Below are 19,531 nucleotides of genomic sequence, written 5' to 3'. Positions count from 1 at the left end.
GTTCATTCATGCATGCATTTTTTTCATTATTCACTTATTCAGAAAGGTGTGGAAGTCTAATGTGTGCCAGACACTGGGAAACAGTGATCCTGCTGTCCATATTTCCATTCTACACCCAAGCTGTGTACTTGGTCCTGTGGTTTGGAGCTTTGTAAATCTGCTTTACCCTCTTTGCCCTAAAGAATGTTACTAGAACTTGGTATGCAAAATACACCATTGGCTGATTGTTGGGATGCTTTCGAGCAGGTTTGTAACCACTTTCAGTGTACACTGAGTGAAGACCCACTAAAGCAGTGGTTCTCAAGGTATGGCTTGCATCAGCATCACCAGGAGGGTTTGTTAAAACAGCTGGCTGGACCCCCATGCCCAGATTCTGATTCGGTCCCTGACTGCATTTCTAATAAGTTCATGGGGGATACTCATGCTGCTCGTCTTAGGGATCAGACTTTGAGAACCTCTGCATTAGAGACATTTCTTTAGACCTAAGGGCTTTAAAGTCTCCTCTCCCGAGAAATTGGTGTGGTTTCATGAGGGTTTATCATGAATCTTGTTTGTGAACCTGGTTTTCTTTTTGTTTGCTTTGCTTCAGAAATTCAGATTCAAATTTGTAGGTCAACTTTAAGAATTTTAACAGATTGCATCTTAACTTTTCCCAGTTTGATTTCCTATTTCATTTTCCCCATTCTGATTTTACATGTTGATACAATATAAGTTCCTGTACTGACTGTTTTGTGGAATGTAGTATATATTGATAAATCTGATTGCAGTCATTGTTCTTTTCTTGGACATTTGTCTTTTGAATCAACTCTAAAGTATATGTTTTGACTGTTTAATGCATTAGTTATGGGAGTAGTTTCCCCAGAAGAAATAGATTATTAATAGCAACTAACCAAAGGATTGGAAAGAAAAAATTGGGAAGAAGGTGACAGAAAGTTCTTGGTAAAAAATAGAACTTTACTTTTAAACTATTGATGCATAGATAATATCTGCAAGCAGTAACACATATGCATATATCTGTATGTTTATGTGTATATATATATGTGTGTGTGCATGTGTATGGTTTTTTATTTTTATTTTTATTTCTTTTTGAGACGGAGTCTTGCTGTGTCACCGAGGTGGGAGTGCAGTGGCGTGATCTCTGCCTCCCAGGTTCAAGCGATTCTCCTGTCTCAGCCTCCCAAGTAGTTGGGATTACAGGCGCCCGTCACCACACCTGGCTAATTTTTGTATTTTTAGTAGAGACAGGGTTTCACCATGTTGGTCAGGCTGCCTCGAACTCCTGACCTCAAGTGATCCACCTGCCTCAGCTTCCCATAGCGTTGGAATTATAGGTGTGAGCCATCGTGCCTGGCTGTGTGTGTTCTTTTAAAAACTGAGAACCCTAATATATACAAAATATACTTTCTTTGGTTGTTGGAGAAAAAGAGAAGGGATGAGGCGGTGATGAGAACAGTGAAGGCAAACTACAGTGGTCGCCCAACTTTACTGGAGTCACCTGGAGTTTAAGTGTGATGCCGGTTTGCTAGGCCTGGGGGTGGGGCCTGCATTTGTAATAAGTGTATCAGGAAATTCTGGCCCGTGAGAACTGGGAGAGATTTAGCACTGGGTAGAAAAATGAAAGGCCCTGTCTGCTTTAAACCTGCTCCAAATCTTTGTATCCATTTTTGGATGGGGAGTTCCTGTTCAGATTTCTGCAACTTTTTCTGAAATCGAAGAGTGTAACGGGCACAATATCATTCATATTAGTCTTAGCTCCAAAAATTACTCATTATGTTAGATGTTCATTGGAAGTAGTTTGTAGCTGATTTTTTTCTCTCTCTTTCTTCTCTCTCTGTCTGTATTTCTCTCTTCTACTTCTGTTTTTAGTTGGAGAGAAGACACTTTACCAACAACTTGTCTGAAAACAATTTGGAGATAGGAGTACTCATAGAAAACTCTTGGGGTTCTCACTGTGGGTCTTCTCCAGGGGTGTGGATAACACCAAACACTGCAGTATGGAAACTGGTGCAGAGCGGGATGTGCTGTGATACTGGCCAGCTGGAGACAGTTGGGACAGGGGATGACTTAACGTTAACATGGGAATGTTACATACACAGTCTAGAAAGGCCAGGTGTTCTTTTGCACTGCTGCCTCAGGCTCTCTTTTCATCTATTTAGTGAATAACTAAATTTATCACCTGTAGTAATCAGTTACTAATTTAGAATTTAATTTCTCTAAGAGTTACCTGGATTTAGGGCTCAGTGAAGACAGTTTTTATTTAAAAGCATTTTTCTTGAATAAACATTTTATTTTAGAACAGTTTTAGAATTACAAGAAACTGTGAAGATAGTACAGAGAATTCCCATATACCCCACAGTCAGTTTTCTGTATTATTAATGTCTTACATTAGTATCCTACATTGTCACAGCTAATGAATCAATAATGATACATTATTACTAATTAAACTTCATAGTTTATCAGATTTCCTTAGATTTTACCTAGTGTCCCATTTCTGTGTTAGGATCCCATTCAAGATATCACATCATGTTTATATGTCTGCTTAGGTTCCTCTAGTCTGTGACAGTTTCTCAGACTTCCCTTGGTTTTGGTGAGCTTGACAGCTTGAGAAGTCCTAGTCAGGTATTTTATAGAATGTCCCTCAAATTGGGTTTGTCTAATGTTTTTCCTGTGGTTAGACAAGGGTTTTGGGAGGAAGACCACATGGGCATAGTACCATATTTCATTCCATCATGTCATATCAATTGCATAATTAGCTTTTACATGCATACGTGCTCTCCAAACGACCTATCACTGTTGATGTGAACGTTAGTTTCGTGGCTAAAATTATGTTTGTCAGATTTCTCCCATAAAGTTCCTCTTCCCCATCTTTCCATACTGTGAAGTCACTGTGTATAGCTCACACTTTAATTGTGGAGAATTATGCTCCACCTCCCTGAGGGAAGTAGTACTTAGAAAAATTATTGGGAATTCCTCTGCTTGGGAGATTTGTCTGTTCTCCCCCATTTATTTATTTATTCTATCATTTATTTGTATCAGTATGGACTCCTGCATATTTTATATTTTAGGTTATAATCTAATATCACATGATTGTGTTGCTCAAATTGTTTCAGATTTGGTTTTTGGGAGCTGTTTCAATTGGCTCCTGTGTCTCTTTGTGACATACCCCCCATCCTGGTGGGTTTTTGTTGTTGCATGTGCTTTTAAAAATCAATTCCTTACTCTTTCTGGTACTACGAGATGCCCCTGGCTCACTTTGTATATTCTTTGCCCCATCCCTAGAATCAGTTATTTCTCCAGGGACCCTGGGTTCCTTTTGTTGGAGAATGGTTTTAGAAACCAAGTTCTGGACACTGCGTGTCCTTGTAGCCACTGTCATTGCTTTTAGGTCTGCTCAGCTGACAGAACAGAGAAATAGGTGCATATTCACCCTTGTATTTACACATATCTATAAATATTGCTATATGTATCCATCTGTATCTATATTAAGTTGAACATGAGTTCATGCTAATGTTTTCAACTCCAATACAGTGTTACAGGGGTAATTCTGGCCTTTCCCCCTTGTCTGCAAACTCCTGCTCCAACAGTGGAAAACTGGTTCCTACCACCCACCATCCATTTACTTACATGCATAGTGGTTTCAGAATTGTTAACTTGTACCCCTTATGAAAAAGAACTTTATTGACTAGAGTTCAGTGGTTATGTGAAATTCATTATGTAAAATTCATTTTGCCCTTAGATCTAGAGTCCATACTCATTTCTAAAGGTGCTTAAGCCAGCACCTTTTCCCTCACTTCTTTCACTGAGGTTATTTCATGCATTTTGATACAGTTGATTCTCATGTCATAGTCTGCATTTCATATTCCACCCCAGGATCTCTTGATACCCTAACTTTTTAAAATTGCATATATTCAAGTTCTACGTGCTATAAAGTTCTATGGGTTGTAACAAATGCTTAGTGTTCTCTGTCTATCATTATAGTATCATAGAGAACAATTTCACTGCCTTAAAAAAAATTATCTCATGGGCCTCAACTCACCATTTGGTTTAACAGTCCTGCTGAGAGAGTCCTGCCAGTTGCGTCTGAGAGACAGTCCTGCCAGTTGCACCTGCTGAGAGAGTCCTTCAGTTGCATCTGAAACCAGTCTGGTCTTTGATTTTACCTGATGCTCAGAAAATGCTCTCAGGCTGTCACTGGGCTGAAGAACTAGTAACTAGTTGGGTTGTTGTAGCTATGGCTGTGAATCTGGTTCCCAAGAACTAGCTGTATTCATCTGTTCTCACACTGCTGTAAAGAACTACTTGAGACTGGGTAATTTATGAAGAAAGAGGTTTAATGGACTCACATTCCACAGGTTATACAGAAACATGACTGGGAGGCCTCAGGAAATGTAAAATCATGGTGGAAGGCAAAAGGGAAGCAAGCAGCATGGCAGAGCAGGGGAGAAAGAGAGAGGGAGAGTGAAGGGGAAAGTGCCACACACTTTCAACCAACCCGATGTCCTGAGAACTCAGTGTCATGAGAACAGCAACGGGAAAGTCTGCTTCCATGATTCAGTCACCTCCCAGCAGGCCCCTCCCCTGACAGGTGGAGATTACAATTTAAGATGAGGGGGAACACAGAACCAGACCCTATCATTCCGCCCCTGGCCCCTACCAAGTCTCAGGTCCTTCTCAACCAATTATGCCCTTCCCAACAGTCCCCCAAAGTCTTTTTGTTTTTGTTTTTGAGACAGAGCATCAGTCTGTCACCCAGGCTGGAGTGCAGTGGTGTGATCTTGGCTCACTGAAACCTCCACCTCCCAGGTTCAAGCAATTCTTCTGCCTCAGCCTCCTGAGTAGTTGGGACTACAGGCATGCATGCACCACCGTGCCCAGCTAATTTTTTTGTATTTTTAGTAGAGATGGAATTTTGCCATGTTGGCCAGGCTGGTCTGAAACTGCTGACTTCAAGTGATCTGCCTGCCTTGGCCTCCCAAAGTGCTGGGATTACAGGCATGAGCCACCATGCTTGGCCTGTCCCCCAAAGTATGAACTCATTCCAGCATTAATGAGTCCACAGTCCAGTCTCATCTGAGACAAAGGCAAGTCCCTTCCACCCATGAGCCTGTAAAATCAAAAACAAGTTAGTTACTTCTAAGATGCAATGGGGGCACAGGCATTGGGTAAATACTCCCATTGCAAAAGGGAGAAATTGGCCGAAACAATGGGGCTACAGGCCCCATGCAAGTCCAAAATCCAGCAGGGCAGTCATTAAATCTTAAAGCTCCAAAGTAATCTCCTTTGACTCCATGTCTCACATCCAGGGCATGCTGATGCAAGGGATAGGCTCCCAAGGTCTTGGGCAGCTCCACTCTGTGCCTGTACAAGGTACAGCCCCTGCAACTGCTTTCATGGGCTAGCATTGAGTGCCTGTGGCTTTTCCAGGTGCAAGATGCAAGCTGTTGGTGGATCTACCATTCTGGGGTCTGGAGGACAGTGTCTGTCTTTCCACAGCTTCTCTAGGCAGTGCCCCAGTGGGGACTCTGGGGGGTTTCAACCCCACATTTCCCCTTTGCAGTGCCCTCGTAGAGGTTCACCATGAGGGCTCCATCCCTGCAGCAGACTTCTGCCTTGACATCCAGACATTTCCATACCTATTCTGAAATCTAGGTGGAGGCTCCCAAACCTCAGCTCTTGCCTTCTGTACACCCACAGGCCCAACATCATATAGAAGTTGCCAAGGCTTGGGACTTGCACCATCTGAAGCCACAGCCCAAGCTGTACATTGGCCCCTTTAAGCCATGATTGGAGCTGGAGTGGCTGGGACACAGGTTGCCAGGTCCCAAGGCTGTACAGAGCAGTGAGGGCCTTAGGCTTGGCCCCCAAAACCATTTTCCTCTTCTAGGCCTCCCAGTCTGTGATGAGAAGGGCTACTGTGCAGATCTCTGAAATGCTCTGGAGATATTTTCCCCATTATCTTGGCTATAAACATTTGGCTCCTTGTTGCTGATGCAAATTCCTGCAGCTGGCTTTAATTTCTTCCCAGAAAATGGGTTTTTCTTTTCTACTGCATGGTTGGACTGCACATTTTCCAAATTTTTGTGCTGTGCTTCCCTTTTGAATGTAAGTTCCAATTTCACACCATTTCTTTCTTCACTCATATGAGCGTATACTTCTAGAAACAGCCAGGCCACATCTTGATCTCTTTGCTGGTTAGAAATTTCTTCTGCCAGTTACCCAAAATTATCTCTCTCAAGTTCAGAGTTCCACAGATCTCTAGGGCAGGGCCAAATGCCACCAGTCTCTTTGCTAAAGCATAGGAAGAGTGACCTTTTACTCCAATTCCCAATAAGTTACTCAGTCTCCATCTGAGATCACCTCAGCTTGGACTTCATTGCCCATATCACTATCAGCATTTTGGTTTCAACCATTGAACAAATACTAGGAAGTTACAAGCTTTCCCATATCTCCCTGTCTTCTTCTGAGCCCTCCAGACTATTCCAACCTCTACCTGTTACCCAGTTCCAAAGTTGCTACCATACTTTTCAGGTGTCTTTATAGCAATACCCTACTCTTGGTAAAAATTTTCTGTGTTAGTCTGTTCTCACACTGTTATACAGAACTACCTGAGACTGGGTAATTTATGAAGAAAATAGATTTAATTGACTCATAGTTCTGCAGCCTGTACAACAGCATGTTAGGAGGTGAGGGGGAAGCAAGCACATCTTATGGCAGAGCAGGACAGACAGAGAGTGAAGGGGGAAGTGCCACACACTTTCAAACAACCAGATCTCTTGAGAACTCACTGACTATCACGAGAACAGCAAAGGGGAAGTCTGCCTGCATGATTCAGTCACCTCCCAGCAGGCCCCTTCCCAACGCGAGGGGATTACAATTCGAGATGAGATTTCGGTGGGAACACAGAGCCAAACCATACCATGGGCAAAAGGTGATTTTATAAGAGGTAAGAGAATGAGACAGGTGAACATTTTGAAGCCTTGTGTGGCAAATTTTAATTAGCCAGGTTTATTAAAAACTCAGCTACTTGGGAGGCTGAGGCAGGAGAATTACTTGAACCTGGGAGGCAGAGGTTGCCGTGAGCCGAGATCACACCACTGCGCTCCAGCCTGAGGAACAAGAGCGAAATTCCATCTCAAAAAAAAAAAAAACCTCATAAATACATTAAGATTTTATTCACAGTGTGGTGGGCGTGGTACTCAAGGCCTTTAATGGGATTTTAGTAATCCAAACCTAATTCAGTCCCAGATGACTGCAATATAATGGAGATAATGCTGCTTTACTTTTCCTTACTCAGAAGGAGGTCTGCTCAGGGTAGCCAGGGTGCCTTTCCCAGCACTCTTCTTTCTCTTTTGCCAGTTCTGCTTTCTCTCATTCTGTAAACATGACTTTGATCCTTGATTCTTTGCTCTTTGAACTGTACAATTGCTCCTTGGGGGTCAGTCAGCTGTCTTGCGGTTCAGTTATTCCTGTGTGGATGACTCTACCTGCAGCCCAGCCCTTTATTTTAAGTTTCAGGTCCCATTTATTTTTTTGTCAAACATTTCTAATCTCCCTACAAATCAATATTTTTAAAAACCAGAATCATCCCAAACCAACTGACCCTCTAGATTGCCTTACTTCTTGCAGTTTTAGTCTTACAGTATTCCAGATACTAGAGCCGCCTTTGGGCTTTTCATCATCCCTAATCCTTACTCACCAAGTCCTGCTGAGCTTCTTTTGTGATATTTCTCTTCTGCCTCCTCCACCACACACTTGTACCACTGAGATAGTCTCTTAATTCTGTCCAGTGCTTCCAGCCCAGTCTACACCCCTCTAGTTTGTCCTCCAGCCTGTTGTTTTAGGACTGTTGCTAGCCTAATTATTTGAAATGAAATTTCTGTTCTTAACTTGGCATCCAAACCTTTCGTCCATTGCATTTCTAGCTTTACCTTCTAATTTCTAGCTTTACCTTCTGATTCACTTAAATGAGATACAATTTAATCAAACCACGTATTCCTTGCAGCTTCTGTGCTGTTTTCCACATCTCTCTCTTTCCCCATCTTGGCAGGGTAAATTTTAGAGGTGGAATGAAATTTGCAGGTGGAAGTTATGGGGATATGGATTGGTTTTAGCTTAATATAAGGATGACCTTTCCAACAGAACTGCAAATGATGGGGTGGGTATCATGGAAGAAGTCTACCTGTTATCTCCCAGGTCATCTGCTGTCATCTCCCCTTTAAAGACCTCATCTTCCATATCTGCACATTTGACTTCTCCTCTCTTTTGAAGCTGCTTGTTTCCATGTCCCATGACGTTAAACCTGGGGACTCCTCCCACCTCTCAGATGGTATTTTCTCTGGTTCTTTCTTTCACTCCTTAAGTGAATTTGTTTTTTCTTTTCTTTTCCTGTGCTCTTTCTTGAAAAGTTTTACAGCTCTTAGACTTAGTGTTTACCTTTTGAGAATCGTAACCCCAGCCCTATGTTTAACTACATGGTTTGTCTTTATTTCCAACTTCTTGCCAGATATTTCTATTTGAGTACTTTTGTGTCCAAATTTAAACTCATTTCCTTCCCTTTAAAACATGTTCTTTCCCTGAGTTCCCTGGCTGGTTAGTGGCAACAGAGATTGGCAGATCTTTCTATAAAGAGCCAGAGAGTAATATTTTTGTCTTCGTGGGCCATAAGGTCTCAGTCACAACTACTCATCTTGTAGTTAATATGTAACTAAAGGGTTGTGACTGTGTTTCAGTAAAACTGTACTTACAAAAATAGGCAGCAGCTGGCATCAGCCTTTGGGCTACTGTTTGCTGACCCTAATCTAGGATACCCAGGCCCCAAACTCCATACTCCTTTGGGCTTTCCACTGCTTTTGTTTGCTCTCTTCCCATGATTATTAATTTCCACTGATTTTACCCTTAGCAAACGGTTCATACTTCTAGACCATAGCTGTCTCTCTGTTCATTGATCTGGTAGACAAAATGTTCCTTTTACATGTTAATCTCTATCATTTTGCATAATCAAAAACCTCTAGTGGCTCCCCTTGGCCCACAACCTAAGGTTACAGTTCTCTGGGTGTAGCTTGTTCTACGTTTTGCCTCCAGCCTTCTCTCTTACTCCTGTATGGACATTCCTCCAATGACACTGATCAAGTTTGTGTTCTGATATTGGTTCTATCTCTTCTCACAAGGCGCTCCTGACTCAGAATGGTCTCACTTCCCACTAATTGAAACTTGCCTTCAGGCCTCAATTCAGGGTCCCACTTCCCAGGTAAAGCTTTGCCCTAGCCCAGTGATTGCTCCTCCTCTTAATCTGTATAGGGCTTGTTTTTTTTTTTTTTTTTTTGAGACAGCATCTCTCTCTCTCTCTCACTTAGGCTGGAATGAAGTGATGTGATCACTGCAGCCTCCAACTCCAGGGCTCAGGTGATCCTCCTGCTTCAGCCTCCTAAGTAGCTGGGATTACAAGCATGTACCACCACATCCGGCGAATTTTTAAATTTTTTTGTAGAGATGGAATCTTATTATGTTGCTTAGGCTGTTCTGGAGCTCTGGCCTCAAGTGATCTTCCTATCTTGGCCTCCCAAAATACTGAGATTACAGATGTGAGCCACCACACCCAGCACTGAATAGTGCTTTTGATGTTGCCACTGACCTGTTCAATTGAGACCACATTGGGTTGTAATTTGTGGTGTTCCTCCCTCTCCATCTGAATTTTTTTTTTTTTTTTTTTTTTTTTTTTTTTTGAGGCAGAGTCTTGCTCTGTTGCCCAGGCTGGAGTGCAGTGGCACAATCTCGGCTCACTGCAAGCTCCGCCTCCCAGGTTCACGCCATTCTCCTGCCTCAGCCTCCCAAGTAACTGGGACTACAGGCGCCCGCCACCACACCTGGCTAATTTTTTGTATTTTTAGAAGAGACAGGGTTTCACCATGTTAGCCAGGATGGTCTCGATCTCCTGACCTTGTGATCCGCCTGCCTCGGCCTCCCAAAGTGCTGGGATTACAGGCGTGAGCCACTGCGCCCGGCCCGCACATCTGAATTTTCAGAAGCTGTTAAGGACAGCCCAGTAGATGCTCAGATGTCATAGGTAAAGGTCATATATTGAACTCTTTGTCTTTCCTCCAGTTCTGCTTCCCCCTTGGAGTCCCTGTCTCAGTTAATGGCACCAAGGATCATCATTGCCTCGTGATTCTGACTCCTCTTTCACCTCCACCCTACCTGCATCAGTTACAAAAAGTCCAGCTGCTGCTCCTTCCTATGTCTTTCTCCTATCTGCCCCGTCCTCTCTATCGCTTCTGCTGCTGACTTAGCTCAGGTCACCACTGTCTTTCACTCAGATCATTGGAATAGCCTTTGAACATGAATTCCCACCACCAGTTTCTCTCCCCTTGTAATCCCAACAGTCATGTATCGGGATCTGACATGTAGGTATGACCTTGTAACTTTGCTTATTGAAACCTCTCAGTGGCTCCCAATTGCCCTGGGATAAGGACCAGCCTGCCAGCATATCGTGAGTCCATTATTGATTGGATACACTTTCCTCTGCAGCCCTATTTCTGACTTGTCTCATTTACATAGCTTACATTTGAGCATCTGTAACCCCTATTACAGATGTGCATTTGCACATTCCCCCTCTCTGTGTAGATGCCTCCCCTCCCCAGGTCCACCAGGAAAACCATCACCTGAATTTCTAGGCATTGTACAAACATTCCCTCTTTTGTGGAACTTTCATCTCCTTCCCTCCAGAAGACCAAGAGGAGTAAAGGTGTTATAATAGAGTAACTGTTGGGATAGAGACATAGGCTCGATCTGTTTTCTAATGCCCCCTCAGATTCAGAGTCTTCCAAAGTTGGCCTGGAGACTGAGCAATGAATAATTAAGCAAACAAGTCTCTGAAACATCTTGAAATGCTTATGTATGCTAAATATGTAGTTTTGAGTTCTTGTTTTGGTTTTGCTGGAGCTTTTGCCTTCTTCCTCCATTACAATGGATGATGAGAATCAACAATGTAGAATTCTTCTGGGTTAGTTTATGTCTTGTTTTTCACCTGGTATCTTCAGTTTGTTAAGACATTTTTCCTTTGTTGTGAAGGTTCCCCTGCAAAGAAGGAGGCTCACTTGTGGGGCCGATGACCACTGTCTCTAGGCAACCCAGAGAGGTGTGAAAGAAAAAAGGGGGCTGTGAGGCTGCAGGGAGTATATTCCCCATCTCCAGCCAGGGTCACACCTGTCACTTCTGTTTAGTACCTCTTCCTAGTAAGGACAGTGTATGCTCCCTTTCTGGAAGGGTCTACTTAGCAGAAACGAGGAGGGGTGAGCTCATGTGGAAAGTGCCTTTTTGAAGTGTTCTTTTATGTGGGGGACACATGGTATGGAGGGGATGCACAGTTACTCTTCTGTGGTTCCCCTTTGTTACTCCTTTGCCATGAGGTCCCTAGGGACGCCTTATTGGAGAAGACGAAAAGTACCTTCTTAGTTCTTTTTTGTTTTGTTTGTTTTATGATGGGATTTCACGTTGTCACCTGGGCTGGAGTGCAGTGGTGCAATCATGGTTCATTGTAGCCTCGACCTCCCAGCCTCAAGTGATCCTCCCACCTCAGCCTCCCAAGTAGCTGGGACTACAGGTGCATGCCACCACACCTGGCTCTTTTTTATTTTTTGTAGAGATGAAATCTCCCTGTGTTACCCAGACTGATCTTGAACTCCTGGACTCAAGTGATCCTCCTGCTTTGGCCTCCCAAAGTGTTGGGATTTCAGGTCTGAGCCACTGCAACCAACCCCTTCTTAGTTCTGGAGAGCACAGTCTTGCCTGTGGTCCTATACCAAGAGTCGTCTCCTGATTTCCAGAGAGGACATTTGACTTCTTCAGGAGAACTCACCCCACTCCTTTTGGTCTATTAGGAGCACCAGAAGCTTTGGACCTGATGGGCTGGGCTTGGTCTCTTCAGAGCCTCTGTCCTCATTCACAGAGGAGGTATCAGGTAGGCCTTCCAGCACAGAATTACATTACCTGGGAATTTAAGTGGGAGGAATTGCAGTGGAGTATTTTGAAGAGCCTAAGGCATCCTTCATTTAATTTACATTTTCGATTCTTCAGATATTGGAATCAAAGATTGAGACACACACATAACACCGTAGCACACAGTAGACCATTTCTACCTTTAGCCATCTCCTTGTTAGAAAAAAAATAGTTTTGTCCTCAGAGGTATCCAACTTGACTATTTGTGATTTTTGCTATGGGCAGAAAAACTTTGAAAAATTAATTTTAATGTAAAAGAGTTTTACTTTTGCCAGAAGATAACACCTTCCTATGCCAGAACCTGGGGGTAATGGGATCTGAGTTGAAGTAATTCTAAGTTTAAATTTGTAGCAACCGTGTGAGTATGTTTAGCTGGGAGGGGGAAGAATTATTGTGAGCCTTAAGGATATATTTTAGAGAGTTTCTTTAGTAGTCTTCAGATGTCTACTTGCTCTGTAAAGTTCAGAAACTGTTTAGGACTTGGAACTTTAGAGTATTAGATAGAAAAGGATTGATAGGCTTAGTCTACTCTGTTTTTGAGAAGCTGAAGCCCGGTGACCTCCCCTAGTGGCAGGTAGGCAATGTTGGAGTTGTGATCATGGCCTGGGCCTCTTTTCCAACCTGCTCTCTGACCTCACATAGGATCCAGATTGAACAGGTAAAGGGTGGACCAAAGCTTTAATCAGTAAAGTAATGACAGTGTTTTCTTTCATTTGAAACCAGTCAGATTTGACAAGCCCTACTTTTCTGTTCAGTTTTTGCCATCATTGTTTACTGGAAGTTTTTAATCTGTGATTTCTCTTAGTATGCTTTGACACATAACACCTAGTCTGATTGTTATAGAGATGAAAGTAGAAAATTAGCAGGGATGTAGTATTTGCTTCATGCAACTTCTTTTCCTTTAAACCCCTTCCCACGTCGGGGGGACACATTGTGTGTCTACAGCATGTGACGCTGACTCGGACTCTCCGGGCAGCTGACTAATGGCACCTAAACTGCCTGCTGCATTTTCCCTGCCCCGGCACAGACTTGCTTAGCAGCTCCTGCCTCAGGCCCATTGAGAACCATCCATCGGCACATCAGGCTGGTGCCACTCCCAGTGGCCTTGGCAGTGAGGCGGTGAGGCGGGAGCACCCTCAGGTGCTGATAGCACACGTCGTGCCCAGGTTCCCAGGGGAATGAGTGATGTGATGACCTCATGTGCCAGAAGCCAGGGCAGGCATGCTTCAGGCTGAGAGAAAGCAACAGACGGACCTCAGGCAGATACAGTCAGAGCAGCCTCAGGGGAGGCTGGTGCGGCACCAGTGTGGCATCTTCTCAGTGTCTGAATGTTGGTGTTCACTGTTTGTGTGACCTCACCCAATTCAGTAACCTTCTTCAGCCTCCATTTTTCCATCTGTGCAATGGTGGTTATAATACTTAACACTGCAAGTGGTGAAGGTGAGAGATAATATATGTCAAGCACTTAGCAGTTGACCAAGCTAAAGACATAGCTGTTGTTTTTATTATTAGAAACACAGCCTAAGCCAGGCACAGTGGCTCACACCAGTAATTTTAGCACTTTGGGAGGCCAAGGCAGGTGGATCACTTGAGCTCAGGAGTTCGAGACCAGCCTGGGCAACATAATGAGACCCATCTCTATAAAAAATACAAAAATTAGCTGGGCGTGGTAGTGTGCACCCATAATTCCAGCTACACTGGAGACTGAGTTGGGAGGTTGACTTGAGCCCAGGAGACGGAGGTTTCAGGGAGCTGTGATTGTGCCACTGCACTCCAGCCTGGGTGACAGAGCCAGGCTCTGTCTCAAAACACAAACAAACAAACAAAAAACAAGAAAAACCAATACAGCCTTATTTTTCCTGTTAGGTTATTGGTACAATCCTGTTAGAATTTTTTTCTTTAGGAATTTGAATGCTCATTTTTAAGCTTGATAATTTCAGGTGGAAGAGAATCATGAAATGCTTTATCATGTTTTTAGGTTCATTATTTATCCCTAGAGTAAGACTTAGGAAAGCCATAGAAAAGAGCCATCCAGCCAAGAATTGAATTTTGTCAACTTCTTTATTACAGAGGTTTGCTCAAAGCCGATAGAGTCTAGATGAACCTTCTACCTTTGCCCCCAAAATTGTTTTTTTTCTTTTAATATGCTAGATCCCTCTGCTTATTCCAGGCTGAAATGAATGTTATGTAGCTAGAAGTTTCCTGTCTGTGATCAATTCTAATGGCTTTTGTGAAGGGAAATGGTTGTAAATTATTACCAGTTAATTAAATGAATGTTTCTCTTGAGTCCTTTGTGCAGGCTTTTATCCAAGCCTGTTTAGAATCATGGAACATTAGAGCTAGAATATTTATAGACAACTCTTGTTTCATGGACAAGGAGACTTAGCCAGTGATATAAGTACTTGCCCAACTCCTGCAAAGTGATGCCAAGGAAAAGCAAACTTTGGCTGAGGGTGTAGGAGTGGCTATGCTGGGGATCTGCGGTGGGTACATCAAGCTAATAGAGTATAATTTCTAAGCAGTGAGCCCTTGTCATCCATATGTCACCAGTATTCCTTGGAGCCATCTTGGAGTGCTTTTGTTTTATACAAAGTGCTATCATGTAAGACTATTCTGTAGTAAATATTACCATTCCTATTTTTATAGGTGAGGAAATTGAGGTGGTCAGATGACCTTATTTAGTTCTTAGGTCAACTCAACAGATATGTATTGAGTGTTTACTTGGTTCAAGGAACTCTGCTAGGCTCCTTGGGAACATAGTATCAGATCCTGCTGTAATGGAGGTTACAGACTCATTGCAAGTGATGAGATACATGTATGAAAATATAAGTAATTGTTCAAGGTATGGATAAGTGTTAAGATAATAATAGTTGAGACGTGAATTTTGAGACTGGAGGGATCAATGTGAATATCAAATCTTGGCACCAGTTTCTTCCTTCTGCTCCTGAAGCTGTGTCATCTTCTGTGCTCAGTTACCCATCCAACCTGCAGCCCTGGGAGCTCCTCTGGGGAGTCTTGAGTACCTGGCAATTGTCCCGACCCTGGGAGTCATTCAGTAAAGGTTCAAATGAATGAATGGATAGATGCAGTGAAGAGAGACAGGCTTTCTAGGCAGAGAACATGGCATGAGCAAATGCGTGGCTGAGTGATAGAGCCAGGAGGCGGGCCTGACTAGGAGAGCAGGTTTTAAAGAGGGATTTTTTTCTTCTTTTTATATTTTAACTTTCTAAAGTGACAATGGAAGGAAGGGAATTTTGAAAACAAAGTTTGGATAGATTAGTGGGAAGGCAGCGAAAGGGGAGCCCAAGTGGTCCTGAAAGCCACGTGGAGCAGGGTGTTTTATTCTGAAGACTCTGGGAAGCCAGCGGAGGCTTTGGAGGCGGAAGTTGATGAGAACAGCACTTTAGAAAAGGCTGTTTGTTTCTGGTGGGGTGTCCCATGACTGCAGGAGAAAGGATGAGGGGAGGAGGCCTGCAGTGACAGGGATCCTAGAGTGATGGAGGGAACAAAAGGAAAAACAGATGGTCATGGTGCCTGGAGTTGGAGTGGCTCCGGGATTTTAAGCCTGGGAATGCAGAACAACAGTGGTTCTAGTGATTCAGTGATGACCACTGGAAGCTTTAGGAGAAAACATGGGATTGGAGCCCTTTAAAGCGGGAATTGGCCCCTTAGAGAGAATCTAGGTCAGGCTTCCCAGATGTTGGTCTGTGGTCTGGCTATATCACAGTCACCCACAGAACTTTTAAAAACAGCAGATGCCGGCCGGGCGCGGTGGCTCAAGCCTGTAATCCCAGCACTTTGGGAGGCCGAGGTGGGCGGATCACGAGGTCAGGAGATCGAGACCATCCTGGCTAACACAGTGAAACCCCATCTCTACTACAAATACAAAAAAATTAGCCGGGCGTAGTGGTGGGCGCCTGTAGTCCCAGCTACTCGGGAGGCTGAGGCAGGAGAATGGCGTGAACCCGGGAGGCGGAGCTTGCAGTGAGCCAAGACGGCGCCACTGCACTCCAGCCTGGGGGCAGAGCGAGACCCCGTCTCAAAAAAAAAAAAAAAAAAAAAAAACAGCAGATGCCTTGACCCCATTCCCTTGCCCCAGAAAATTTAAAATCAGTAGATCACCTGTGGGGCCTGGGAATCTTATATTTAATCCCTCTCTGTGGTTCTTTGGCAAAAGAGGTTGAATGGTCTTCCTGATGTCACAAACTGGTCAGGACAGAGCACCAGGATCCAGGTCTTCTCTGTCTTTGCTATTATTACTCAGCCACAATGTGGGAGATAGGGGATAAGTTCAGACAGGGAGGTGTAGTATTTGAGGCAGCGCTGATTCATGTGAGTTCAACACTGATGGCTTTTTGAGGAAGGGGTTACTTGGCATGAGAACTCAAGGGTTAGATGGCTCTGAGGGTGCATGTTGGGAATCATTCAGCCAAGAAATGCTTTCCCGAGTGGCTGCTGCGAACCAGGCACAGGATAGAGCTTCAGGGACTCTAAAGTGTAGAACAGAGTAGTAGAAACAACATAGAGAACCCTAAAGGCTGAAACTGTGTTTATGTTTTGTTCTCTGAGCTGTTTTGAGTAAATTTCGGTATAAGTTACAACGTATGGGTTGAAATTCATTATTTTGGGTATGGATGTCCAATTGTTCTAGCACCATTTGTTGACACTGAGTTTTTATACTTTTGTTCATTTGTCTATTTGTGTATAAAAATCACGTTTTTTTAAAAAGACCACTGTTATCTGGGTTTCAACAAGGGCCCAGGAGTTGTTCTTTTTACCAAGATAAGTGGTTGTAGGGGAAGGGGTCAGTGTATTTATTGCTCCTTGAATGATTGTTAGAGTAAGAATGCTAAGTGTGTTCATTTCAATGTGGGGCTGCCCTAGACTCTGACCTCAGCTCTGTCCTATTAGACACTCTGTCAGTGCATTAGCCAATGACATAGGTAGCCTGGGGCCCTGATTTGGGGAGCCATAAAACTGAGAAGGGGAGTGAATGAACTGACTGGATTTGCCATCCAGTGAACCCTGTGACCTGGAACAAGCCAAAATATTGCAGAAAAAAAAAATGAAGCACTTAGGTTTTTGTGAAGGTTTTGAGCCTAACCACTGCACAAGCACAGGATGTGGGAAGCAAAGCCTTATAGCACCTAGAAAAGATGCAGAGGTTTTAGTTCATTGTAAGCTCAGCCTGGGCCACTGGGGCTTCTCAGAGCGCCCGTGTATTCTCGCTGCGTCAGTAAAGGGCACTGTCGCTGTGAAGATCAACGTTAGTGATAATCTTGCTCTCGCTCATGAAGGTCAGGTCACACACTCAGGCTGATTTCACCCTTTAATGGGGATGTGGAGAAATTGGGGCATGTCAGGAGGAAACTGACCAGAATGGTGAAGGAGGAGAAAATCATGTCCTACATGAAGTTGCTGAGAGTTTGAGGTACCCAGATCTATTTTGTTTACTCATTTGTTCCACAAACCATTTTCTGTCCCCTTATATGCAAGGTAGGATCTCCTTGGGGACAGGGCATAATGACTACAACATGATGTGGGTTCCAGCAGTAGTCTTCATAACAGGTGTGGAGTTGCCCACCTGTCTGAAAGAGGTCTAGGAAGGTCCCCCTATACAGGTGGGTCTTGAATTGATGCACAAATTGGAGTCTGACAAGCATGAAAAGGAAGAAAGGAGTTTCCAGCCAGAAAGATCACATATCCCCAAATCACTAGGCAATAAGCTACAGATGAGTAATGTGTAATTTTCATAATTTTGACTATATTCCCCAGTGTGCTGCTTGACCCATAATGCGTTTGGTTGCTCTCTCAGAATAAATAACATACCCCCCTGGAGAGTGTACAAGAATTAAGAGATGAGGATGTTGGTGTATGCAGCTGTAGTGGTGGGAAGAACTTAGGCTGAAAGGTAGGAAGGGGTATAGTGTCTAGGGCTATGTGCTATGCTAAAGAATTTGGACCTCATCATGGACAGGAGAGGAAACACTGACGGTTTCTAAGTTAGGAAGCCACATGGTCAGATTTTAATTTTTGAAACATATCACTGGCAGCAGCTGGAGGACAGTAGTCTGGAGATAGAAGGCAGCTGGAAGCCCGTTCAGGGAGGCCAGATGAACCACGGCAGTAGGAGTGGAGTGGGGGTGGATCCAGGAGAGACTTCGAGAGTGGACATGTTGGGATCTGAGAGCGATTGCATGTACCTGCTGAGGAGCTGGGCTTCTGGTGTGGTCAATACAAGTAAATACAGGGCTCAGGAGTGAGAGGAGGGCCAGGAAAGGGTGGTGTCCTGGAAGTAAGGAACGAGAGATTCATGAAGAGGAAGACAGAGAGATCAACTGAGATGAAGACAGACATATCTTTGTATCTGACAGTAGGACGTCATAAAAGTTGCTAGAGCTGTTTCAGTGCTGATGGGAGGCAGGGAGGCAGACTGCAGGAGATAGCATGAATGTTAGAAGGCATAGAGGGATGTGATAATTGTTGTCAAATATTTGACCTATTCTCTTTGGCTGACAATTCGGATATGTTTTTTGAGTGCAAGTGATAGAAACCCCAACTCAAACTGGCTAAGACAAAAGGAATTTGTAGGCTCAAATAACAAAAAAATCCCAAAGAATCAAGCAAGGCTTGATCTAAGGGTTTAAATGATGTTATGAAGAGCGGTTCTCTTTCTGTCCCTCAGCTCTCCCCTCTTTGTTGGCTTCATTCTGTAGTTCAGTGGGGGGACAACACAGGTGACAGATACTCCCAAGTTTGTGTCCTTCCAGATTGAAGTTTAGCAGAAGCGAGATCTTGTCCCTTCTTTGTAGATCCACGATTCCTAGTTGGACCTACTTGGATTTTTGCGCCCAAACCTGAACCAGTAGATGCTGATACCAGGTAGGGAGTTGTAATTACACTGATAGCCAGAGAGAAGGAATGTGCCTGCCCCAGGCCAGCTGTGCAGAGTTCAGTCAGTGCTCTGATCTGCTAGGCCTGGTCACATGTCCACTCTGGAGCTAGGGGCAGAATCCCAGATGAGCCATTTGGACTACATGTGAGGGAGGGGTAGTTCTCAAATAAAGCTCAAGTGTTATTCACAGAAACTGGGATGGATGTACTAGCTAGAGACAGTGTCCACTGGAGCTGTAGAGGGCGAAACTAAGGTAAATCAGTGGAAATTATTGGTCTTGCTGCATTTGTATTCATAGAGAAAGAGCTGTCTATGATGTACAGGAATGGAATAGGCCAGCTGTTAAGGTAATGAGCTGGTTGTCACTGGGAGGTATCTAAGCATCCACCATGAATAAATGATAACAGCCCATCAGCAGTGTATAGAAGGAACGAATAACCTCTAAAGCCACATTTTGCAAACTGTTTCTCTGTGACACAGTAAGGAATACATCTTTACATTAAAACCCAGTGAACCCTTTTATATGTATACACAAAACTACACACAAAAGTTGCATGAAGCAGTACTTTTCCTTACTACCTGTAGCATGTTCATATTTTCTGTTCTGTTTTTATTCTACTTTAAAATCCCTGTTGTGGGCTG

The 19,531-nt window shown here is 43.7% G+C and overlaps 1 protein-coding gene across 3 annotated transcripts in view; it reads left to right on the top strand.

Annotated features, from left to right (window-relative positions):
- The window catches only part of PRKCH (protein kinase C eta), a 244,160-nt gene that overhangs the window by 47,679 nt on the left and 176,950 nt on the right, over positions 1-19,531 (top strand). Inside the window, exon 1 of one of the 3 annotated variants that reach the window (XM_033187814.1) lies at positions 11,885-11,956. The exons of the other annotated variants lie outside the window; for them this stretch is intronic. Coding sequence (XP_033043705.1) covers positions 11,900-11,956 — 57 coding nt within the window. The 5' untranslated portion in view covers positions 11,885-11,899. Of the gene's footprint in view, positions 1-11,884; positions 11,957-19,531 lie in introns of those variants that run through there. 3 annotated transcript variants of the gene reach the window in all.

Source organism: Trachypithecus francoisi, unplaced genomic scaffold (genome assembly GCF_009764315.1).
Source record: "Trachypithecus francoisi isolate TF-2019V2 unplaced genomic scaffold, Tfra_2.0 Lachesis_group3, whole genome shotgun sequence".
Taxonomy (NCBI): Eukaryota; Metazoa; Chordata; class Mammalia; order Primates; family Cercopithecidae; genus Trachypithecus; species Trachypithecus francoisi.
Note: the sequence above shows the minus strand (reverse complement) of the source record. Positions and strands in the feature narration are given on the sequence as shown.